Raw genomic sequence first — 25,688 nt, forward strand, 5'->3', positions numbered from 1 at the left:
GAGTGCCCACCCACTCCGGAATAACATGAGTTCAGTGGACAGAGCTCGCAGGGGTCTTGCTTGTGGGAAGGAAGGGGTGGAATCTCAGTCAGGAAGGTGGGCCCCAGACGGCCCTGGCCCTCAGCTGTGCGGCCTTGCACTCGCCCTCCCTGCTGTTTGCCTGGCTGGCGGTGGTGAGGGTTTGAGATGCGGAGCACCGTGCAGGCCTGGAGCCCTGTGGATGACTTGGTGGCTCCCTAGGGAGCTGGGTCCTTTCCTGCAGTTTGCCTGGAAGTGTCAGCAGCAGATTGAGCTTCACTAGGTGACCTCCCCCACCCCCACCCCCACCCCAGCCCATGGGCGGTGGGGGCCCAGCAGTGAGATGGGGATTCTGGTCAAATGGGCTGTGAGGCGCTGATGTTGTGAGAATGCTAAGTATTCCAGACAAGTGAATGCCACCTACTATCACATAGACAGGCAATTTCATAGTCACATTTTCCTCTTCTAATATATAGAAAAATGCAGACTCTAGGCGTAAAACATTGTTTTTAATAAAACAAAAGCAGTTCGTGAGTACAAGGTTAATCAGTGCCAAATGTAACTTGCATGTTTGTTGTTTTTTTCTAAAATAGTCGCTCGAGCCTTGCGTACTGGTCTGCCTCAGCCACAGCCTGGACAGATGGCCCCGTGGGGACCTCCGAGCTCAAGGGCAATTCTCCTTGGGGCAGGGTCACAGGCTCTTGAGGTCCCCCATGACCACATGGGCTGCATTGCGACCAGCGGCTCCCATGACCCCTCCTCCTGGAAGGGAATCTCCCATGAGCCATAGCTGCGCTCACCCCATCCCAGCCCCCGGGGTGCAGCGGCCAAGCGTTGGCCTCAGAACCACCTTGACCCCTAATGACGACAGGCTCTGGGCCCCCCTGCAGGTTTCCTGCTTCGGGGCTCTGGGAAGTGGCTGGGCCCCCGGTCTAAGCAAGTGCCTCTTTGGGTCCGAGAGCCCATGTGCCCGATGGGAGACCCTCAGCACGTGAAACTGACACAAGACGGAGGGCCTTCCTGGGTGCTGAGCCCGTGGGCCCAGGTAAGTGTCACCGTGACCTGCGGCCTCAGGGGGGTCCGTCAAGCTTGGGATAGGGGAGGGGAGTTTTTAAATGGAGAAGCTAACTTATTGATCCTTCTGGTCTGAAGGGAGGGGGTTTAAGGACATGGGTGCCTCGCAGTCCCACACTGGAATGTGGGGAGATGCCTCGGGGACATACCCCAAACCTCCTGAGGAGGGTGCGAGCCACCTAGCCTGTGCCTGTGGCCCGCCGGCAGAGGGCACCCAGTGGAGGACGGTTGTTCCTATGGGGGTCCCGGCCCCTCCCTGTTTACCCTGTCCCGGTCCGCATGCCTCTGATGTCCCGCCAGCCCTCACCACACACACACAGGGAGGCGGACGGAGGGTCACTCACCGGGGTGGGCCCCGCTCCCGCAGAGGTACAGGCCCAGGAGGGGGCAGCGGTAGCCGGCATACAGGGGCGTGGGGCGGGCGAAGTAGAGCTGGTCCAAGGTCATGGCGCCGTGGAATATGTTCTGTGGGGGCGGGCCACGTGGTTACACAGGAGGGTTCGGGTCTCCACTCCCCATCCTCCCAGGAGGACTCCCCCTCCGGGTGCTCTCCTGGCTCATACAGTGCAGAGAGGAAAGGGGCACATCTCGGCCCTGGGGGAGGCTTTCCAGAGTTTGTTTTTGTGTGTGTGTGTGTGTTTTTTTTTTTTTTTTTTTCAGGAAGAAAGAAGGTGGGAGCATCTTCAGAGTGAGAGGAAACGAGGGGAATTGAAAGGGAGATCCTGTGTTTCGCTATGGACTGTGAAGCCCGCTCTGTTCGTAGTGAGAGGAATTGGGCTGTTTTGGCTGCTGGCACGTGTTTCTGGAGCCAGGACACGGTCTGAGCCTGGGCCGGGGCATCCAAGCTGCAGCGGAAGCACAGTGAGTGCAGACGAGGGGCAGGGGGACTGAGCTGGCCTGGGGAAGGGGGCAGGGAGATAAGGGAGGGGAGGTCTGGGCATCATCATCTGCAGGGCATCACCACAGGGTGTCCTTCCAGCCTGTCCCTCATCCCTCAAGTCTGCTCTTGCCCCTGCCTCAGTGGAGACACCCCTTTGCTCTCCTCGGCTTCCAGGCTGGACCCCCTCATGACACTTCCACCACTTCATACCTTCCACACCCACCCATTCCTCTTCCTTCCCCCTGCCCGGCCTCCTTTATCCAATAAAATCTAACATGAGCCACATATGTGACTTTTATTTTCTAGCCACGTGAAAATTTAAAAAGGGATGGTGAGGTTAATGCCAATATGGGTTTCCTTTAACCCAGTAGCCCCAGAACATTGCATTTCACCGTGGGATCAGTATCGCCATGATGGATGAGACATCTCACACTTGCCCCACACTGAGTCTTTGCTCCTGGTGTGCCTTTCACACAAGCAGCGCGTCCCATTTGGGCCCAGACACAGTGCCGCTGGGTTGGCAGTGGCCGCCTCAGCCTCAGGGAGGCTTGGTGCCCTGACCGGGAGCTGAGGGCCGGCTGCCTGGAGGAAGGCGCTCCCTCTGAAGCAGCTCCAATGGGACAGGCCCACATGGACGTCCAGGCGGAGGGCCCAGTCCTGGTGAGCTTCCCGGCCGGTGCTGCCCTCCTGCCTGAATCTCCCAGCTCCGCCTCCTCCCTGCATCGACCTGGCCCCTCCCTGTCCCCTTTCCGCCATGGGCTCTGCCCCTGCCCTCCCTTTGGTGAAGGCTGTGTGGAGGGCACGCCAGGGAGGGGGGTACAGGGAGAAGAATGTGATGAGGGACCCCCCCAGACTTATTCTTACCCCTCCAGGAAGCCCGATGATCCTCTCCAAGTCCGGCGGAGTGAGGATGTCTCTGCCCAGCACCGAGCCCTTGAAGCCGGGGGCGTAGGCCTCGATGCAGTCGAACACTGGGCCAGGCAGCGGGGAGACGGGCGGCGGTGGGAGGAGGCGTTATGGGTCATGATTTGGCAAGTTCACTGTAACTCACTAAACTGTACACTGCAAATCGTACCTCAATAAGCCACATTAAACAGACGGATAAAAACAGTCCTCAGGCAAAGAAATGATTCCGTGCAAAGGCCCATGGAGTTCAGGCTAGTCCCACCTTCTTACCTCACCCCTCAACACAGTTATTTCTTCCCCCTTGACTGTGCAAAGCTTTCTTTACCTCGTTGCTCTGCTCAAGCTCTTTCTTTTGCTTGGAATGCCATCTGTTACCTGGCTGACTCCTATTCATCCTGTAAAGCCCCACCCAAAAGGCCCTTCCTTTGGGAAGCTCTCCCAGTCCCTCTGCCTCAGGCTTCCTCCTTTGGTTTACACAGGACCTCGTCCTGTGTGATTGGTTTCCTTGTCACTCAACCCACTGGACTGTGAGCCACTGGAGGGCAGGAGCTGTGTCTCTTTTACTTTCTCAGCCCAGTGCCTGACCCTAGGCATTCACTGTGTAGACTTAGGGTTCCTTGGATAATTCTCAGGGGACAGATCCTGCAGGTGGGGGACTCAGAGGAGAGGGGCCCTCAGACCACACAGCCCCTGACATGAGAGAGGCCCTCATGTCCTGTCCAGCAGACCTCCTTACCTCTGTCTGCATATGCGTTTCTCTCCTGCTCATCCCACGCTTTGCCTCCGGCCAGGGTGTAGGGCGTGTACTGCGTGAAGAGGGAGAGCACGTGGCAGCCGGGGGGAGCCAGCGTGGGGTCCAGTGCGGAAGGGATGCAGAGCTCGATCATCGGCCTGTGGCAGGAGGAGGGGTGGTCAGAGCCGAAGAAGCGGGTGCCGCCAGGGAAGGGGCTGGGGCCGCTGGGTTGACAGGGGACAAAATGAAGGCAGGGGACAGGATGACGCCCAGGCCGGGAGGATCGTCTCTGTGAGGCCAAGGTGGCTGTTCACCCCACAGGGCAGTGGCCACCAGGAGAGTCCAGATTACTCCTAAGGAGCCCAGCTCCAGCCTCAGGCGGCACCCCCTGGCCTGCAGGCCGTGCCCCCCAGGGTCTCTGGTCCCACCAGCCCCAGCCCCAGCCCCAAACACGTGGCCTGGCCCTGCCTCCCTCCACCACACAGCCTGGAGGACGAAGGGTCTCGCATATCCCAGGTCCCGACAAACAACACGAATGAGCTTTGGGGCCAGGCTAAGCAGCAGGTGCCTGGGCAGCCAGATTTCAACCTTTCGTCCTGCCTGGTCCCCCGTCCCGGGCAGGCCAAGCAAGACAGAGCTCCTGGCACCAGAAGCACAGAAACGGGGTCTCCCCCTCCCTGGGTTACAATACCTGTCCCACCTGCAGCACAGGATTCTGCTGGCCTCCAGATATTGCCAACCTTAAGGCCACCGAACGCCCTTCTCCCAGCCTCCCTCACCTGCAGTGCTCCCTCTGGGCTTGCATGGCTACTGGGCCTCTCCAAAGGGACTTGTCCAAACCCAACGCCTGGATCCCCTAGACCTGCTCCCCCTGCACACCTTCTACCCCTCCCGACACAGGAAACACCGTCTCCTAGGGCTTCTCTGTCTCGTTCCTACCCCACTTCCTGCCCAACAGCAAATCCTAGCAGCGTTACCTTCAAATACCCAGAATGTGGCCCCTTCTCATCACCTCCACCGCCCCACCTGGTCCACGCCTCATCCCTTCTCCTTGGGCTCTCCACCGCAGCAGACACCCCTTTCTCCGCTCAGCGGCCACAGCGGCCCTTCCAAAGTGCAAGTGAGGCTCTGCCAACACGTCCCCGGAGACGACACTCCCGCATTTCCTCCGGTTCTTCCCAAGCCCCGCGGCGATGGACACAGCCCAGCAGGAAGTAGCAGCTGCTGCTCAGGCCCCACCTGCTGCCCTTCACTCCCAGGTTCTCTCTCTCTCCAGTCACTGCTTCATTCCCGTGCCTCCCGCACAGCAGCACCCTCCTGCCCCAGGCCTTTGCCCCTGACTCTCCCTCTGTCTGGATGTTCTTCCGCAGACACCCCCAGACCTCCTTCCGGTCTCTGCTCAAGTGCAAAGTTATTAGCGAAGCCTCTTCTGACCCTCCAATGAAGGCTAGCAACAACCCCCTCCCTGGCCTGTTTTTCTTCCTGTCACAGTGCACTGTCTTGTCTCCTTTAAAAAAAATATCAGTGAGCTGAGGGCAGAGGCCTTGTTCACTCTGCCTGTTGGTTGCGCCCTGGTCCCTGAACTAAGCCTGTAACAGAGTAGGGGCCCCACATGCTTATGAGTGGGTAAGGGGACTTTGCCCTCTGCCCTTCTCTCAGGACCCACAGCCTCTTTAGCTCGTGCTGTTAATGTTTATGTGCCCGTCCGATGATAGACTTAGTGTCTGCCTCATGTCCCTACCCTACCCCCGATCCCTTCACCCTGTGCCTGCACAGAGCCCGGTACAGAACCGGTTTTCAACAAGTTTTGGTGGACATGGACAGCATAGAACAATGCTTGCTCCTGAACACCCCTGCCTATTCCTAGGATGGAGATACAGCTGCGGTGTGGTGGGAGGTGGGAAATGCTTTTCCAAGGTTTGCATGAAGGCAGCTTATCCTCATCTCTAATAAAGAGGGAATATGCAAATTGATGGTCGCAGCATAACAAAATGGCTGCGCCCATAGCGGAGGCCAAGTTCCTGTAATGAGCCTTAACAAGCAATCACCAGGGACTTGAGGCTGCACCATCCGCCTGGTGGGGCTTGACAGGGGACCTCAAGCTGCACCCACTCCCCAGGGGACCTCAGGCCATGTCCCTCACCTGGCAGAGCTTGATGGGAGACCTCAGGCTGAGCCCCCCGCCCTGGCACCAGGCCAGGGGATCTGAGGCTGTGCCCCATGTTATGTGGGGCATGACTGGGGACCTCAGGTCATGCTCCTAACCTGCAGGGCTTGACAGGGAACCTCAGGCCGTGCCCCAAACCTGGCAGGGCTTGATGGGGGTGGGGCCAACTGGGTCTGGGTCTCATGTGATTTTGAGGTGCACATGGGTGGGTGCTGACTTGATTCTGGTTCCTGTGGCATGCCCCAGACTCTGACAGGAAGAAGATTTTCATATACATTTTACTAATTTTCTTTCATCTCTGACACTTCTATAATAGAAAAAGGGCAATAGCAATATTAAAGTATTTCCTCTAATTAATTCCCCTTTGATGTGCACAGAATTCATGCACCGGGTCACTAGTCAGAGATAAGAGAGGATATAGAGTCGGTGAGTGTGTGCCCCTGGGCAGGCTGCTGGATTGGATAAATGCCTTTTCTCTCCCGCATTTTCTCCAGTTCTTCCCAAACGCCAGCACTGTTCTCTTTGCTCCTTCTGCTAATCTGTGCTACTTGGCTGGACCTGCCAGACTCTGCATCCCTTACCTGCCCCGGCCCATATTTCCTGCCTGGGATGCATTTCCTAGCCGTGGAATCTGAGTGTGGATTCAGGCAGGTCCGACCTCATTGTGAATATTTAACACCAGGAGGAAGAGACAACCCCTGCTGTGTCTGGACAGTCCCCCACACCTCCTTAGGACCATGGCTGAGAATACGCCAGGATGCAAAGTCCAGGGACAGCTCACCTGTGGGAGGGCCGGCCGTCCATGGCCTCCTCAAAGGCCTGGTGGAGCAGGTGGGTGTCCTCACAGTTCAGGTGGATGGAGCACTGGTGATGGGGCAGCGGCTGGCCCCCGGGAGCATTGGGGGCCGCCAGGAAGTTAGGCAGCCGGTCGACAGCCACTGAGGAACCAAAGGAAGGGAGAGGTCAGGATCCTCCTCCCCTCCCCACCACCCTGTTCACCGGTATTAGACTGGGAAGAGAAAGTATGAGAAAGTGTTTCCCCTTCAATCAGGGGGCAGGCTGGAGGTCGGGGATAGAAATGATGAGGTCAGTGTCCCCCAGACCTGGACGTTGCTCACCCCGACCGTGTCAGAGGGACGGCCCTGCAGTGGGGTTTGCCTCTTACCGTTGATCTTGGTGACAGGCGACCGGATGTCCAGCTGAGAGATTCTCTGTGTGAACTCTTCCGGAAGCCATTCCTGCAAGCAGAAGTGTCCATAAAAGGCCTGGCCCCAGAGTGGTGGCCTTGGTCCTTTGCTCAGACCGGTCTCTTGACCTCTATGTCTGGAAATCCTCTCCGTCCTCAGAGCTCAGCCAGACCCCCTCCTCCGGGAAGCCCTCCGCTCCTGCTCAGCACCAACCACGTCTCCCTCTGTGGCCTGCCAGCAGTCCTGGCTGTAAAGGGCCACAGTGACTCCCCCTTTCCATACAGCCAGTGGTCCGCAGGCCTCTTTCTCCTCCCGCCTGGAGCTCTTGGGAGCCTTGATACTCTCAGAAGGGCCCTAACAAGAGGCTTTTCAACTGATGTTGAGTTTAGTAGCGGAATCACTCAGAAACAGAGGTGCTTGTCTCAGAAACAGTCCCAAGAATGGCTGGGAGCTCCATGCTCATCTCATCATCTATGTTAGGGACGGGGAAGATGTGGTCAGCTGCAAAAATTGTTCCAAATCCTCCTGCCTCTCTATGCACACCTCTTTGTAAGGTCCTCCCATTCCAAGGCTGGGGTTGACCTTGAACAAGGCCAGTGTAAGTGGGATTCAAACCTGGAAGGACTGCCTGGTTGCGTTTGCTTGCTTTTGCCTTCTGCCAGATGCCGAGAATATGCTAGAGCTGTGGTCGGCAAATTGCGGCGGTTTGCGGCTCTATTGACTAATGAGTTTGCCGACCACTGACCTAGACTCTTGAATTCAATAATTACAGGCTGTTTTTGTTCCTTGTGATTAAGCCCTTATTCCAGTGGTCGGCAAACTCATTAGTCAACAGAGCGGCACACCAAGGCGCGCGAGCCACGTGTGGCTCAAGAGCCACAGTTTGCCAAGCACTATAGAGGATGGAGGACATGTGGAACAGAGCTATCTCCCCCCCTCCCCCCCCCCCACACACACACACAGCCAAGGTCATTTGGGCAGAAGCTGTCCTGCACCAGCCATGCCTCCTGACCCCCTGTCTGGCATGTGAGCAAGCCCAGCCCGGGTCAGCAGGGCTCAGAGCTGATGACAGATGTACGAGGAGCTCAACTCAGCTGAGCTTAGCCAAGATCAACAGAATGCCCCAGCTCTCTGTGCTCGGTCAGTGGTTCTTTCACATGCCCAGGAGTCCTGTGGCTGTCTGTGATGCAGCGTTCATATGGAGATAGAAAATCCACATGGGCAGCGGAATGGGGCTGGTTAGAAGGGAGGAACCCAGATAACAGGGCAGTTGTATAAATAACTCTGGGTCCCAGCTCTGGCTCTGTCCTTGGCCACCTGCATGGCCCAGGGCACCTCACCTCTCAGGACCTCTCTCCTCACCTGTGAGGCTCCTGCCTGTCTGTCTGTCTGCTGGGTGAGGAAGGCCTCGCTTCCCCAAAGGTGGACAGACGTGGCACTTGCATTTCCTACCCCCATTTGGTTCCAGCTCTCCCGATCACCCATTTTCAGCTCCTGTCTTGGCAGAGATCTTTAAAAGTTTTTTTTTTTGTTTGTTTTTTTTTTCATTTCAGAGAGGTGAAGGATGAGGGAGAGGGAGATAGAAACATCAATGATGAGAGAGAAATCATTGATTGGCTGCCTCCTGCTCACCCTCCTCTCCCCCAACTGGGGAATCGATCCCACAACCTTGAGCATGTGCCCTGACCAGGAATCAAACTGTGCCCTCCTGGTTCATAGGTCAACCCTCCACCACTGGGCCACACGGGCCGGGCTGGGCAGGGGTCTGAGCCTCCCCCAGGCTCACCTGTGGCGTCAGCTTCAGGAAGGTGGTCCGCGGCGCTGCGTTGGACAGCACCACTCTGCTCCTCACCTCCGAGCCGTCCTGCAGCACCACGCCTCGCACGCGCCCTCCGCTGTCCACCTGCACCTTCGCCACTGTCTGCGCCCCGCACAGCGAGGCCCAGGAGCCCCCGGGGGTGGGGAACCAGGTTAGAGCCTGGAGGATTTCCACTGTCTCTGCTGCTCCTAGACAGTCACAGCCTCCACACCCCGAATCCACCTGCTGGGCCCGGCAGCTCCTCGGTGAAGCACAGCCCGTCCCTCCACAGCCCCCCCCCACCCCCCCCACCCAAGGCTCAGCCCCGGTGTGGGCAGAGGCAGTGAACTTGACGGGGAGGCAGACGACCTGGGACCCGGGGGACAGCAGCTCAGCTACTAACGGGCTGCATAACCGATCCCCTGACTCAAGCCCCGCCCTGTCCATTGGTAAAATGAGGGAACTTGGAAGCCTGAGATTTTGGAAGGACCCTCACCAATCATCAGAGAAGGGGATAGAGGGCCACTCACCTTCTCAGTGAAGATACTCGCTCCGTGCGCAGTGGCTGAGCTGGCGATGGCATCTGAGAGGGCACCCATGCCTCCCTCGACGTAGCCCCAGGCCCCCTTCACCCCCTCCAGGCCCCCCATCACGTGATGCAGCAGCACATACCTGAGGGCAGATCATCAGGCTCAGTGGCCGGAAGAGGGATTTAACCTCCTCAGAGTTCAAGTGCAAGTATTCCACCCTGCCTTGTACCTCCAGCCTCTCTCTCCCGCATCCAGCCCTGCCCCACTAGCCTTCCAATGAGCTTAGGCTCTTGGAAGAGTCCTTCACTTCCCCATCCCGTGTTCTCTCCCCGAACAAATGGATCTGGTGCAGCTTTGGTGCCAGCAATGTGGCGACGCCCAGACCCGCAGCTCCGGCTCTCTCCTGCGCTCCAGTCCGTCTGTCTAGCTGCCCACTGATATCCCCATGTGGATGGTTTCTGGGCTGGCGTCTAACACCCAATCTTTGCCCCCATTCACCAATCTCCTTCCCCCTTCCCCACCCCAATGGACGGCATCTCCAGTTTCCACAAGAAACCTGGGTGTAGTCTCACCTCCTAATCTCTCCCGCCCTCCATCCAATCACGTGCTGTCACCCCCGCCTCTGAAGAGCTTTCCCGCCCCGGCTCCCTGCAGCTCCTTCCCTGGTCCAGGCCTCTCTCCTCTCCTCCATAGTAAACACTGCAGTAGGCCTTCCTCATTGGACAGCCTTCTCCCGCCCTTTCTCCCTGCAGACCTTTCTCCACGCAGAACCTGGGGTCCAATCTCACAACCCAGCCAGGCCCCTGGCCCTTCTCTCCTGCCCAGCCTTCTCTGGCTCCTTGTCAGTCATGGCCAGAGTCCGAAAAGTGCCCCAGGGATCCTGCCTGATCTCGCGCCTCATCCCTCCCCATGCCCCCCTCAAGGCCCACACTCCCACCAGCTGACCCTCTGGCAGTCCCTTGAATAGACCACATGGTGTCTCAACTCCCAGCCTTTGCACAAGGAGCACAGCTGCCTAGAGCCCCTCCCTCCCTCATCTTCTGCGTCACTAGCTCCCCCTGTCCTTCGGGGCTCAGAGGGACCGCCGCTCTCACGGAGGGCGGGCGTATCTGACCAGAGCACGCTGTCCCGGGTGCCTTCCCCGCCCAGCACCTCGGCGTCCGCTGTCATCACCTGCTGCGTGTCTAACTTGCCCACAGGATTTCAGCTCCACTTACTACTGTCGCCCTAGCACCTCACCCCGACAAGCGCTCCATCAATATTTATGGAAAGAATTAATGAAGAAACAAATTACTTAGAGGCACATTTTACAACCTGGGCAGCAGCTAAGCCTCCTGGAGACCCACAGGAGGAGCAGAATAGGAAAAGGCTAGGAAGCCCCCGCTGGAAGATCCAAATGGACTGTTTGGTCACAGAGCTTGGGCAAGGTGTGGCAACTGCTGCCAGCCCCCTTCCCACAGCCCTGGTGTGTGCGGAAAACCACCTCCAAGGGGCGCTCCCTCCCCGGAGAGCTTCTAGCTGCATCCTCTGTGCTTTGGACTTGGCCCAACACCTGGCAGCATCCTCTCTCCCAGCACACTCACCCCTCCCTTCGGGCTCCTGCAGGGGCTCACTGAGGCCTCCCACAGCTCAGGGCTCCACTGGGTGAGCCTGCCCCCTCTTGGAGCGGGCTGTCAGCACACCCCGCTCACAGAGGGAAGGCAGCTCCCCAGCCTTACCCAGGCTGAGCCTGTCCCAGGGGAACAATGAGTGGGAGAGGGAGGGGCAGCAGGATTTCCTGGGCGGGAAGATACAGGAGGAGGAGTGAGGGAGAGAAGAGGGGAAGGAGTGGGGAGAAGACACATCTATGTGAGGGAGCACAGTGGCAGGTGGGTGAGAGGCTTTGCTTACGGAAGAACAGAGTAGCAGCTAAGAAGGACTTTTGGGGGTCAAACAACTTGGGCTGCATATCAGCCGTGCCACTTAGTAGCTGTGTGACTGTGGGCACAATAGGTGCCGTCTCTGAACCACGGCTCCCAGATGTTAGCGTTAGGGTCAGGTGGATCGTGTGTGGAGGGCGTGGCTTCCTGCCTGGCTCGCAGGGTGAGCTCAGTCAATGACTCTTGTTATCACTCGTTTGCGGGAATTCGCTCCACTCCTACTGCCCCCTCACCTCCCACACTCACCCACTCCCCGGAGTGTGGGGACTTGTCATGGCTCCAATCACAGAATCCGTTGCTAGAGTAGCTTTTAGAGGCTCGGACTCAAACCACTGATCCAGTACCTAGGACAGTAACACAGCAAGGAGAAGAGCTTAGGGCCATGCGGGAGAGGGGGTGGGGAGGGAGAGGGAGGCCCTGCTTAAGGCTGGGAGCCTCTCTCTCACCTTGGTAGTCGGAGCTGTGAGGACCTGGTAATACTGGGGCAGCTTGGTCCCCAGGATGCAGCCTGAAAGAGAAGACCCATAAAACATAAACAGACAGGCAAGAAGGAAGGCTCTGATCTGCAATCTCTCTGCACCTGATTCTGACTCATCCACAAGGTTTGCTTGCTCAATGGAATGCTTTAAGTTGTGATGCAAACCGCGGCTTGGAACTGTCCTGAACATTGGGGCTTGCCCCCTGAGCTTCTGCCATTAATGCAAGAAGGCCTCCACTCGCCTGCAGCTCCCAAGAGGACAGGCGCCTGGAGCACAGCTGCCCAGCTGACCTGCCCCAGCCACAAACATGTGTGAGGCCAGACTAGATCAGCGGAGCCCAGTTGGGGTCAACTAGACTTGTGGTCAGCAAACTGCGGCTCGCGAGCCACATGCAGCTCTTTGAGTATGGCTCTTCCACAGAATACCACGGCCTGGGCGAGTCTGTTTTGAAGAAGTGGCATTAGAAGAAGTTTAAAAAAATTTGGCTCTCAAAAGAAATTCAATTGTTGTACTGTTGAAATTTGGTTCAGTTGAGTTTGCCGGCCACTGAGCTAGACCATGCAGATTTGTGAGAAATTAATTTTTACATGCCACTGGAGTTTTACAGTTTTATGGAGTAACTAGAGGCCCGGTTCATAAATTCGTGCACAGGTGACTGGCAATCGGGCTGATCAGGGCCATCTTGCCCAGTCCCGATTGGGGCTGTTTGGGGCAGGTGGCCAGGGAGGGACCACAGGAGGGACTGCAGAAGGGCTTCAGGGAGTGTCTGGCCCCATCTTGCCCAATCCTGATCAGCTGGACCCCAGCAGCAAGCTAACCTACCGGTTGGAGCATCTGCCCCCTGGTGGTCAGTGCATATCATAGCAACGAGTTGGTCAACCACTTAGACAGGCACTTAGCATATTAAGCTTTTATATATATAGATTTTGTGATCGTAGCTAACTGTTTCAGTATTTTTCTAGAATACAGAAGCTAAACTGGTCTTTATAACCTGGAGGAGTCGAAAAGGATAGCATTGCTTAGCCAAACTTCCTTTCTCATAGCCATGGCAGACATCCCTTATCCATCACAGAAGTTTTTCTTGCTAAGCCCCAATCTAGCAGCCTCTTCACACTCTCGTGGCCCTGCACGGGCTTCCGTCAGCTTCACACGGTGCCAGCGATAGCATCTCACCTCACGCCGCCTGTAAGACGTGCCTCTGCATTTCAGCCTTGGGGTTTCTCTGGCCCCAAGACAGGACGCCCACAAATGGCCACTTGACACCCATGGATGCACAACCCTATGTAGGAGTTAAAACACCTTGGGGCAACCTTTGATCATTGGGAGGTAGAACTAGATGGAGAAAGGTTTTCCATTTTCCTCTTGGGACTGGCCCTCGCGTGCATTTCCTAAGGCTCCTAGGGGGTCCTCTCAGGACCCAGCAGCTGTCACCTGCGTGGTGGCCCACACAGCAGCACACCGGCATGGACTCTTTCCATCTCTCTCCTCCCTTCCCTGGATCATACTTCAAAACTAACTCCTCGCACAAAAGCTTTTGTGTGAGCTCTGGTTTTAGGCTCACCAGGCTCGGCCTCCTCCCTGAGCTGCCGGCAGCTCATAGGGATGGCAGCTGGCAGGCTGCCGTGGAGGCCCGGGCCTACGTCTGATCATGGAGACAGTGAGCTCGGCTCCGAGAAGGCCCCTCACCTGCCCGATGCAGGCTGGGACTCACCTGCCCGCAGCAGGGGTGCGAGGGTGAGGAGCGCCCTGAGCCTCTGCAGGAGGCTGCCCCGCCAGAAGGCCTCCGTGTCCACGGGGGCTGCGTCCAGCAGCAGGTCGATGGCTGATGCCAAGCGGTTCATGAAGGCCTCGTATTTGGGATAAGCCTGGAACAGAACCCCCAGTCAAGGCCCTGTTGCTTAGCAGGGGACATGGTCCCAAGCTCTGCCCTCCATGCTGCCCCCACGTGGCCGCTGCCCTCAGCGGAGCCTCTGGTTGGTTCCTCTGGCCTGGTGCCCAACCATCTCACTGTGGCTGTGCTGTCACTCCCTGTCCCTGGTCTGTGCTGAGGTCGACACCAGGGGAGGTCAGAGCGGGCCTGGGCAGCGGGAGAGCCATGGGGTGGTGGCAGGAACAGGGGTTAAGCTGGCCAGTAGTCAGCCACAGAAGCCTGGCAAGTACCCAGGATGTGGTCTCCGTGCTAAACCAAGGGCCACTGAGCAGTTTCTCCTTTCTCTGCCGTCTGCCCGTGCATTGCTGAGGGGAAGTAAGATGGTTTTCCCAGCGCTGCAGCATGCCCACTGCTCCTTCCTGCTCTGCAAACCTCCCACGGCCTCCCATCACCGCAGGAACAGGTCTGCTCCCTTCACCCCAGGAGCCCCCAAGACAGAATCCACTTCGACACCCACCTCCTCCCCTGGGTGGGCGACAGGAGCTGGGTGGCTGCCTGTGCCCTGGAGGCCTCATCTTCCTTTTCAGCCCAGAGCTTTTAAGGTTTGGGTCAGACTCACGGGTATACCTACGGAATTTGATAATTGCTACATAAAGTTCTGTGTGGAAGCACATAGGGGAGCTCCACAGCTTTTCTGCAGGAGGCCGTTAGTATAAGGTGACCAGACGTCCCGCTTTTTAACAATTTGTCCCGCGTTGCCAGGGGACGCGAGACAAATTGTTAAAAATCAGGACTGTCCTGCCAAAAGCGGGACCTCTGGTTACCTTACGTTAGTGTGACCATCCACAAAGACGAAGCCAGAATCCAGGCTCCTGCCTCCCCACGGGGGACGAGCCCTGCCTCCTGCTCCTGTGGTTGGCAGCCCTCCAGGCTACAGCCCCTGTCCCACAGGCCCGGGCCCTGGCCGTGTCCTAAATGCTCCCTCGTGCATCCGAGGGGGCAGGGTGTGGAGAACAGGGTGGAGGCACCAAAGGGTCACTCTGAAAGCAAAGCAAAGCTCCCCAGGCGACTCTGACTGCCCGCCAGGCTTGGAAATGGCGGGCTGAGGAGATGTTGCCTGGTGATAGATGAGCCTCACAAAAAAGCCACACACTTTGGTTATATTCACCAAGGTTCCCCTTATAAAAATGTCTGCACCAGGATCTGAGTTAATGCCATGCCTTCAGCTTATAGCTAGGCTTAGGACAAAAAAATAGCCATTTAAGGAATCTTCTTATATCTGCAAACCAATCACACCAGGCCCATCATATTCAACAACTCGTTAGACAAAGCTACCCAACGAATCCCTTATAATGCCACCCCAGACAAAGCCGGGAAAACCGGGCATTCACCGTCAGGTGCGGTGCGTCCGCTCAGCAGACCCGCACGCCATCGTGGACAAGCTCTCACCTTGGGCTGTCGGGGGATTGGCGCCAAATCGAATGAATATTTATTACAACCTTCTAGTCCTAAACTCCCGATCCAGTTCATTCTATCCTTAATCGTCTCTGATCCGCCCTTGATCCTTCGTCCGGCCTCCCTGTGCTTTAATATTGATAACCACTGAGAGCTCTGTCTGAAAGCAGCGGAGACAGACAGCACACAGTGAAGCACGTGCCAGGCACCCCCTCTGACAGTCACAGGCAGAGGCCGTCGGAACAGTGGCCGCACTCTGAACGCACAGGTTTGAGGGGCCCCAGTGTCCACTGGTCTCAGCCACGGACCTTCCCCCCTTCTCTTGGCAGTGCCCAAGATCGAAGGTGAGCGGGGAGGTGGGGTGGCCTGTCCGAGCCCCCTGGCCCTCGGACATGTGCCCAGGACAAGTCCAGCCAGGTCCGTTTCCTTTCCAGAGCCGCCTGCAGGCGAGAGAGGGAGAGAGAGAGCAGTCGCCGGTCACTTTCCCTACCTGGGCATCCTTCTGCGAGAACTGGGAGATCTGCCTCTGGTTTTCCGCCAGGTCTGAGCCCATCAGGAGGGACCTGGGCACCTTGCCCCCCGCGCCTTCTTCCAGCATGGGGGTGAAGGAGTGGGGGTCTCGGAGATAGACTCTCAGCCCATGTTTCTGCAGGACACAGGCAGAACAAGCAACCGCTGAGGGGTTTGTGGCCTCTGCCCTTGACCTTCGCTGGTTGTGTTTATGACCATGGGGATACCTGCATGCAGGTTCCCATGGTCCTGATTCCTAGTTTTTAGTGTGAGAGTATAAAAGCCCCGGCACCCAGGCACTCTGTGGCAGACCATGTCACAACACACCACAACACAACACGCCAGGCCACACCACACCACTCCATGCCAAGATGCACCATGCCACACCACACCACATCACACCAGGACACACAAAGCCACACCACTCCATGTTACACCCCCTCCTATCACACCATGCTACCCTGTGCCAGAGACCGCACTAGGGTTTGCAATGGTCAGCTTACATCAACTCTCCACCATCTTCATTGCACAAACGCAATAACTGAGGCTTGGGGAAGTTAAGGAACCTGCCCAAGGTCACATTGGAAGGTGGATCAGGTTTCATAACCACATCTCTGACTCAGAAGCCCCGGCTCACGCTCCGCACTAGTCTACAGCTGCCCCCGCTCCTGAGATAAATAATTAAAACTTGGAAAGACACAATAAAAAAACAATTATGTGAAAATCCATACTTACAAGGTAGATAAATTATTCACATCAAAAATTTTTATTTACTGTGCAGACTCATTTACTCCAGGGTCACCTTAAGTGGAAGCTCCCTTGATGCATTTAAAATATGATTTGACTTACAAATATTTGAAGAGCACACGGAACATTTCAGGAGCACATTTTATTTTACTTTATTAATAAAGCTATTCATCATGTGAAAAACTCTGTTCTGTGACGCCCCGTCTTCAGAAGCTAGATTTCTCACAGGAGGGTCTCCCCACCCCGCCCCCACCACAGCTGCCTCTGCTCACGCACAACTGGTGCGGCCGCACGTGCCACCGGCTCTAGGCCAGTACTGCGGGCTGAAGCCCAGAGCCCTTTCCTGTCCTTGGCTACATTTCACGCAGTCCTGGCTGATGACACCCCTCTCTCTCTCTCTCTCTCTCTCTCTCTCTCTCTCTCTCTCTCTCTCTCCTCAATAATTTCTTTAGTGCATTTCTGTAGTTATCTAGTTCAGAGAACGCCTCTACATGAACCAGCTCAAGCAGCTGAAGAGCTGTGAACAGGGGCTCAGCGTCTTATCAATTTCAAACTTTCAATTTAGAGCAAAATCGTGCTGAAGTGCATGGCAGCCTCCTGCACAGGTGGCACCGGGGACCTTTTCTCTGGGGTGACAGGCCCCACGCAGGGAGGGGCTCAGTGGGCCCTGGGCTGTGGGGAGCAGAGTTCATAAAAGAGGCAGCGAGGGGAGAAAGGCATGTGGAAGGGGGGGGGGGGCAGCGCTGGCCCAGCCGGTGACCGAGGTTAACCCTGGAGAGGCAACAGGGCCCCTGAGAGGTCTCAGGTGGGCTCCCAACAGGCCTGGCCCGGAAGAGGTGAAAGTCCCTCGGCTTCCTGCTCTGCTGCCAAGGCGGGACCTCCCGCCAGGCAGGCTCCTCCTCAGACAGCTCTGCAGACTCAGGGCTCAAGGGTTCAGGCAGGTTCCCCGAGGGCCAGACAAGTCAGGGCTGGGGGCCGGGCTGCTGCCCCCGCGCCCTGCCCTGCACGGGGATCAGTGCTGCCTGAGGAACACGGTCCTGCTGACAGAGCTCCTCCATTAACTAAGTCTGATGTTTGTGTGGAAGTTCCCAGTTGTTAAGACACTGGGTGGACTAGACCCGTGGTGGGCAAACTGCAGCTCATGAGCCACATGGGGCTCTTTGGCCCCTTGAGTGTGGCTCTTCCACAAAATACCACGGCCTGGGCGAGTCTATTTTGAAGAAATGGCATTAGAAGAAGTTTAAGTTGAAAAAAAAAATTTGGCTCTCCAAAGAAATTGCAATCACTGTGTTGTTGCTATTGGGCTCTGTTGACTGAGTTTGCCGACCACTGGGCTAGACCAAACCATCAGCAGGAATGTACCAAGGTGACCGTGGATAGATACCTAAGCCCTGGATTGGAAGCGAGACCTCAGGTGCAGGGAATCACCGTGTGGGGAGCCTCACTCCAGGAGGGAGATGGAACTGACACCTCTGCCCACGCCCCCCTCCACCCCCTCCCACAACGCCGGCCGCGGCCGCAGCGGGGGCCCTACCTTCAGCTCCAGGTCGGTGTAGATCTGTGGTCTCAGCAGGCTGAGGAGGTAGGACGCTCGGGAGAACTTAAACCCTGAAACCCAATCCGATGAAGACGGTCACCGGCGGTCACCGGCGGTCACCCCGCCGCGCCCCCACTCCGCCTGTCGGGCTCACCTGGGATGATCTCCTCCGTGACAGCTGCGCCCCCGATCACGTGGCGCCTCTCAAAGACGGCCGTGTCCACCCCCATTCTCTGTAGGTAGGCCGCCTGGGGGACACACAGCCCTCCCTTCACCCCTGGCGGCCGCCTGCAGGCTCGGGGCCTCACTGCAGGCCAGCCTGCCCCCGGCTCACTGTTCCCGCCTCTGGGAAGCCGTTCCCCTCGCTGCCCCTGGAACTCCCGCTTTCCCGTGTCTTCTAAGATCTGACATGGCTGCTCCCGCCCCTCTGCTTCCTGGCTGCCTCTCACCTTCCCTCCGGGCAGGCCCAGGAGCCTCTGGAATCTCAGGTCCCCACCCCAGGCAAGCGAGCCTCTTCCCTCTCCCCATCTCCCCCTCTGAACCCCCCATCTCCAGAGGCCGGAGTGGCTGGGCCGTGAGCGCTGAGCCTGACCTCCCCTCACTGTGGCTCCTCCTCTCTCCTGCCTGGGCAGCTGCAGCGCCAGCCACCAGGCCGCCCTCTCCTCACGTGCGAAACCGGCTGTGATAACAGCACCCGCTTCACCTGCCTCCGGGCCTGTGAGGGGCTCACTGAGCTGGTCCCGGGCTGAGGACGCGCCCAGAGAGGGCAGCTCAGGCTGCAGTGCAGCCCATTCGGGGGACAATGAGGGGGGCGGGGGGTTATTAACTTTTCTCTGCACTTAGTTGTAAACCAATAAATGTTTGCTGAGTAGAATTAGTCAGCTTGTGAGTCTATGCTGGTCCTCTCACCACCACCCAGGTGACAACAGGGATGGTATAGTTCTGATGGCATAGAACTCAGATTTTTTTAAAAAAAAAAGTTCACCTGGCAACGACCCTGTGCCAGACACTGGGCTGGGCCAGCTCGTTTGTCACCACAGCCCCTTGAGGTGGAGCTAGAATTCCTCCCTTTTCACAGACGCGGAAACCGAGGCTCCGGGAGGGGCCTCGCTCTCCTCAGGCCCACGGGCTGATGGAGGGAGGGGCTGGGAATTGGACCCAGCTGGCCTGGGCCCAGGGCCCGTGCTCCCCGACATCCGGGGGAGAGAGGAGAGAGAAGCCTGATTTTGGGGAGCCGCCTGGCCCCCGGAGGAGAGCCTGTGTGTCCAGCTGGAAGGACCAGCTCTGACCAGGGACTGGGAGCACAGAGCCTGAGTCAGAGTGAGCCCCGCCCAATTCTAAGCACAAACACAGGGGCTCTGCCCCCCCCCCCCCTCACAGCCCCCCTCCAATGCCAAACGCTCCTTTTCTGGGCCGAGGGGCTGCTGCTTGGTCACCAGTTCCCGTCTCCTCCGGCCTCGGCACAGACAGGATTCATGGGGATGGCCCGTCGCAGAGTTGTGCCTCTTTCTGACAGGGTCCAATCGAGAGCACACCCTGCTTCTAGACCCCCACCCTCCTCAAGTCACCCAGCCACAGCGCAGCTCCCCCGAACGCCCGCTCACTGAGCGCCGGGGTCCTCGCCCCCAGGAGCCACCACCAACTCCACGGACGGCAGGGGCCGCGGCTGGAAACCTTCCGCAAGGAGTCAGCATCTGCGTCCCTTCTCAACACTCTCCGAGGCTGGCGTCTACCCTGAGTCCCCGAGGCTCAGAGCTGAGGGATTGCCTGACCCTCCCCAGGCAGGCAGAACTGGGTGGGAGACAAGCCCAGGTTCATAGGAACACAAAATAAATGTTTAAAATTACTGATCAGTTGAGTTACAGCATGTCCCCCTGTAAGATGTCCAAGTGAAATGGATGTGCTGGGGAAAGTACTGAGACTGAGCACCCATCTCATCGCTCCTGGCACTGCTAAGTCCCTTATGTTGATAGTCTAGAGCGGCCACCGCTTCGGGAAGAGGTCCCGTGTCCGCCTCGGGTCCTGGGCACCCCCTGGCACGGACTCTGGTCTGAGAAGCACGGCCATGGTGACCCTGGCCCGGCTCAGACGGCCCTGGCTTCCCTGCTGTCCCAGGGTGCACCTGGCCCGTGGGGCTGCTGTCCACTCCGGGCGGTGCGTGGCCTGACCCAGCTGAGAGCACAGGCCTCAGCATGCAGGACTGCGCACACTCGGGAGCACAGAGAGGCCCGCCCGGCGCGGTGCCTGGTCCCCAGGCTCCAACACGCCTCCCAGGCAATGCCCGTTACACACCCACCTCCCCAGCTTCTCCTCATCTCGCCCCTGGAAGTTCCCTGACTCCTCCAAGGTCCAGGGGAAACCCACGGCATGGAAGCAGAGGAGAGGAAAGGGTGCCCCCGCCATCTTCCTTAACCCCTGCAGACGTCCACTCTCCCGCACTGGTCAGCACAGGAGAGAGGGCTGACCTTCCTCTCCTTCTCTCCCGTGGCTCCTAAGAGCACGTGCCCGGGGCCAGGGGAGCGTGGCGGGGGGAGGTACTCACAGCCACCAGCCCGTTGTGACCTGCAATGACACGGGGAGGGGAGGAGAGCAGCTCGGTCAGCAGGCAGACAGACACGCTCCCTGGTCCTGTGGTCCCCCATCCCTGCCCCGTGTCCGGGAAGACGCTGGAGAGGGAGCAGAAACCTGGGTTCCCCCTAAACCTGCTCCTGGATGTCAGACCAGCATCCAGCCTGAGCCCGATGCCAGGAGACTCCTGGTCTGTGGGGTCAGAAACCCCGGTTCTCGCCCTGGCTTGGAAGATGCCTTTCGCCCAGCATGGCCAGGGGCTCCGTGCTGGACCGAGGGGCAAGGAGTCCACGCTCATCAGAGAAAGCCATTCCGTGAAGCCTCATGTCCCGGAGCTTCCTCACGTGGGGATGAGGGGTGACTGTCGGGGGAATGTCGCAGGGAGCAGGAGGGAAATGTGCGCGGATGACTCAGCGCCGCCCAGGTAAGTGTTGGTTGTGAGGACGGGTGCTGTCCTGGCTCCTTCTGCCACGTGTGGCTCACAGCAGTGGCCCAGAAGGCTGTAAGCACATGGCTTTGTCCTTGTCGCCCTCAGTGCTCCCAAAGTACAATCAGCACAGTGCAAAGGCGGGAATTAAACTCTACCTGTCCCATGTGTGCCGCGGTAGCTTCAGGGAGCCCGGGGATCTGTAAATTTACCCACTTTACCCTCCAAACTGCAGGAACCCTGAACTTGGCTTGGGAGCCCAGGTCCACATCAAGCCCCTGGTAGAAGCACTGCCCCAGTTTTGTGAATGCTGACTCCCAGTGCCCTGGCCAGAGTGCACCCAGCAGGCTGGTGGCTGGGCCTGGTACGGGCCTCACGCTCCCAGGTCATTCTGACGCAGGTGGTCCCGGGGCCGAGCAGCCTCCTCTCTCCTTAGTTTCAGGAGAAGGTGCAGCTGCTGATGGAGAATCCCCGTTGGGCACAGAACAGGCCCCGGCAGCCATTTCCAGGGAAGGAGGCGGGGCGTAGTCTGGACCCCTGGGCCTGTGTCTGTCCTTGGTGATAAAAGGCCGCTCTGCATCTTTGAAGATATGAGCTGACTGTCCTCTGAGCACCAAGCGGAAACCTCTGTTGACTCAAATAAAATGCTCAACTGATAATTTCACAAACATCCATGAAGAGGGGAGCAGCAGTGACCCACGTGATGGGTTTCTTCACAGCTGAGCTGATTTTAAATTTTCCACATAGAGACTCCCGGAGTCTTAGAGGTCATTGAGCCGACCTCTCACCCGCTCACGGAATCCCTTTTCAAACTCTCCAACCGGGATCGGTGGGAAGAAATGCATCTCACACGCTGGCCTGGCACACCTCCACAGGCAAGCGTCTTCACAGAACCAACGTGAACTGACATCAACTCTTAGCATGTGACAAGCAGGTGCTGAGCTGTTAGATAATATTTTACTTTTTAAAAATGCTGGTGGATAATACTATTTTTACACACTTTTGAAAAATTCTCCCAAGAAAGTTTAAAAAACATTGCTGGATGGGACTCATGAATGGCTGCCACCTGCGTTTGAAAAGCCCTGCTCTCAAATGCATACACCTGCCAGGCCGCTGTCCTGGCTCAGCCTGGCTCCTGCTAGCTCCCAGGCACGGTCCCGAGAGCCAGGGTCCCGGCCACGAGCCTTGTGCTTCCTCACGTGCGGAACGGAGGATACTGGGAGCCTGGCCGTGTTGCAGAGAAAACCACCAGTGACATATGGAAAGCCTAGCAGGCCCACGGTAAATGGTAGCTATCTGTTCTTTAATTAGTACTGATGGTGAATGTTGGAAAACTAATCAAGGCTTCTGGGCAACTAGGTTCCAGTTCAATCATCACAGAGAAGCCCACGAGTGCACAGACATACCTCAGGTGTCAGAAGTGTGGGATCCGACATCCCAGAACGCTCCTCCTGACACCCTTCACCCCAGTCCTGTCTGAGCCGTCCTGTGGCTTCTGGGGCCCTCTCCCTGCCTCCTGAAGTGGCCTGAAGCTGCCGGCAGGTTCAGCTGATCCCCACGCCCGACTCCTGGGCTCGCAGGGCTCCACGGAGAAGCTGCTCTGAACAAGGGCCCTTGAACGCGTGGCCGCAGCTGCCTGCACTCCGTGTGCCGGTCAGACACACGTACCTCCGGAGCCACCTTCAATCCCAGAATCCTAATCGCCAGGCCCAGCGCCCGTCCTGCCTTTTAACAAGCTCCTGGGCCTTCTTAGGCACTCCGAGGCTGCTGACTACATCTTCGAGGGGGCTCCCCGCTCCTGGTGTGGCTTCAGGGATGCAGAGATGGGGCCTAGAGCCATTGTCCCTGCCAGGAAACAGCCTGGTGAGCTGTCGTCATGGACGGAGAGAGGCAGAGGCCCTCCCCGAGGCTGAGAGAGCGGGCGCTTCCATTTACTGAGCTGTCTGTCAGTGGGGGCTGGAGCTGGCTGCCCCAGCCGGGGAAGTGTGTGAGTGGTTGTCAAAACAGCCACTGTTAAAACATTAACTTACATGCACTTACAATGAAAGACATTAAAGACAAAGGCAATCAGTACTCCATACTGTCACTTCCTGATTATTGTGTATGTCTTAGTATGATCTATGCTCTTGTAGTAATCACCTCTGTGCATCCACACGGGGCCATGCTAGGTAACGGCGGGCCGCTGTGAATCCCACCCAGACTCACATCCAGGACGCCATTTGGTAACTTGTAAAAGGCCGTGGCGAGAGCACGTACCCCCTGGGGACCAGCCGGCATTACACGGCGGGCTCGGTTCATTGTTCTGCTGACGGACTTGTGATGGAGAAAATGCTAATTACGCAGTGAAACTCAACAGCGTGTTGTGTCCATAGCTGTAGCTTCGTGAAAAGCACAAAAAATGGAGGAATGCTCTTCCAGTGTTCAAAAAGCATCACTGGATGGAGGAAAGCCGGTCCCATCACTGAAGGAGTGAAGTTTGGACATAAATCTTCGTTGTCTCACTTAGTTCACTTTTGTTCTACTCTTTAAACTAAATGAAAACATCACACTACATTTTTTGGAACTATCCTCATTTGTCAAGCGCAACTGTAGGTTGGCTACTGAGTTTGGCAAACATCACAGAAATTCGGTGAGAATCAATGGGGCACCTGGAACGTAGAGAGCCGTTATTTTTTTCTGTGAAAACATGTGCTCCGTTGCTTTTCTCTCAGCATCGCTACCAAGCTGATGCATGGGTGTGTTTGCACACGTGTCCCCTGGAGGGGTGGCTGTTAAACACGGACGGCACACGGCTGCTCCCAGCACATACAAACTGACAAAACACGGTGCGGCTTTAAAGCTGAGGGGCGTGTCCTCCTTCCGGTCCTGTCGTCGTCTCGCTGTATAAACGCAGTTGAAGATAATGTCATAAGTTGAAACTCAGGCCCTCTGAGAGTGTGAGTGGCAGGCCTGAGGGAAGGCAGTCTGCCAGGCACCTGGTGGGGTTGGGGCTCTGAGCCCCAGACCAGCAGGACCGGTTGTTGCCGATTCCACATCCACCTGTGCATGGCAGCGGCGCTGTTGCCCTCTGCAGACATGCACAGCACCTCTGGGATTCGTTTTTGTGGTTTCCTGACTCCCCTTCGTGCACCGATCCCGGTTTCCACTGGGGATGGGTGGCCTCAGAGGCTGTGGCGACCAGGACTCGGGCCCTGGCAGCGGCTGGACTTCACCCTCTGTCGTCGCAGGGCTTTCTTCCTAGCCCGTAGGTAACGTGTGCTTGTCAGGCGGTGGTGGCCACCGGCAAATCCCACAGGGGACGGAATGGCTAGTCCTCCTCCTCATTGTAGACCGGAAGACCCAAGCCCAGAGGGCAAGAATCTGCCCCAAACCACCCAGCCAATCGACCCCAGAGCCAGCCCCAGGACTCCGCGCCTGCTGGCAGATGGTGGCTTCCCCCACAGCCCCTGCTCCCTTTCGCCCCCATCCCTGGCCTGCCTGTGCCCAGAAAACAGGGGAGGCTGCGAGGGGTCCCTCCAGGACTGTGGGTGGAGCTGCCCTCCCGCCCTCAGCGCTGGCTCAGCCGCTTTACCTGCTCCTATCACCACCGCATCGTACTCTGGCTTCAGGCGCCCCGCGGCCTCCCAGTGGGCCGGTCTCCGCGGAGGACAGGGACAGGCGCTCAGGGCCCTGCGGAGACCTCGGCCACTCGCAGCCATGTCTGCTCAGCACTCTCAGTAATTTGCTTTCGGTCAGCTTTTGGTGCCTCCTCAGGGGGTGGGGAGCCAGGAAGAGCAGGAAGAGTGGGGAGAGAGGAGGAGCTGCAGGCCTGTTGTCTCACCTGGCCTGGGGCCAGGACTAAAGGGAAGCTGAGCTGCACGCCCCTCCCTCTCCGAGTCCACTCGGGGCAGCGTCCTGGAGGTGCCTTTGCAGCCGGCAGAGCGCCCGCGGCCTCCGGAGAGTAACCTCTGTGCTGGTGATTCTCCAGGCTCCCGTGCACCAGGCTGTGCTGACCAGCCCTGGAGCCCCTCACGTAAGCCCCAGCACTCCCCTTACAGCCCAGGCACTGAGGCTCAGAGAAGGTGTGAGGCCTCTGTGCTGTCCTGCTTCTCAGGCAGGAACGGCCTGTCTGGCAGGTGCTGGGTGGGTCATCTAAGGGCAGACTCACTCGGGTTTGACAGCCTCTCACTCCGACCTGCCGGCCTGTGGGGTGGCGAACCCCTCGGGAGCCGCTGGCCCAACACCCCCTCCCATGGCCCTGCTCGGGCCTCAGCAGCCCTGCAGGGAGGGCCGCTCCTGCGCGGGCGCCCTCTTCTCAATGCTCAACAGGCCGTGACGGGCGCTTGGGGGCCAGTTCTCTCGTCCGTTATTGTTGGGTTCACCTTTTCCTTTTGAAGGCCTGGACGTCTCCCTTGTCTTTTGGCTCCTTCCCCAAGAATCCCCAGGGAATAAAGGCCACATCTGTCAATACCACTGGCTAATGTGCCTTATTACCACCCTCCGGCCTGTCTTGAATTGGGAGCCCCTTGGTCCCTGGCCCCTTAGTGGGCTCCATGCCTTGTAGGAAGCACCACCCCAGGAGCCGGGAGTGGCTGTACTGCTCTGACAGGTCCCCGTAACCTGATGCCGGAAAGAACTCCCCTCACAATTGGGAGAATGTGTGGGAAAGTGCCCCGAGGGGGGGGCATCTTCTGGGGACCCTCCTCCTCGCAGAGCCCCTCTCAGGCACAGCCCCTGCACCCCCTGCGAGGCTCTGCCGAAACCCCAGGATGCTTCCCTGCCGCAGACAGAGGGGGTTGGGGGAGGATTGGTTAGACTGAATGTCACAGTGCGCATCGGCTAAAATTTAAGGGGGATATGGGGTGACGAAAGTGGGGCCTTAAAGTCACGGGATGGGAGGGGCT

General features: G+C 57.8%; 1 protein-coding gene across 2 annotated transcripts; it reads right to left on the reverse strand.

Annotated features, from left to right (window-relative positions):
* Window positions 1–507: 507 nt before the first annotated feature.
* Window positions 508–25,396, reverse strand: PYROXD2 (pyridine nucleotide-disulphide oxidoreductase domain 2). 2 transcript variants are annotated; one of them, XM_084904092.1, is made up of 16 exons: window positions 24,377–25,396; window positions 20,353–20,372; window positions 17,965–18,058; window positions 17,808–17,881; window positions 15,507–15,662; window positions 13,403–13,556; window positions 11,659–11,720; window positions 11,459–11,556; window positions 9,294–9,435; window positions 8,752–8,886; window positions 6,944–7,016; window positions 6,560–6,716; window positions 3,615–3,769; window positions 2,837–2,943; window positions 1,437–1,557; window positions 508–780 (listed from the first exon to the last, which is right to left on the reverse strand). In XM_084904092.1, exons 1-16 carry the CDS (start codon window positions 24,501–24,503, stop codon window positions 710–712), a joined length of 1,746 nt encoding a protein of 581 aa, XP_084760218.1. In that variant the 5' UTR covers window positions 24,504–25,396; the 3' UTR covers window positions 508–709. The 2 variants fall into 2 exon arrangements, with proteins under 2 accessions (XP_084760218.1, XP_084760219.1); XM_084904093.1 differs by lacking the exon at window positions 20,353–20,372 and having other exon boundaries at window positions 24,360–25,396.
* Between the last annotated feature and the right edge of the window lie 292 nt (window positions 25,397–25,688).

This window comes from Pipistrellus hanaki (genome assembly GCF_964339955.1).
Source record: "Pipistrellus hanaki genome assembly, chromosome: 14".
NCBI lineage: Eukaryota > Metazoa > Chordata > Mammalia > Chiroptera > Vespertilionidae > Pipistrellus > Pipistrellus hanaki.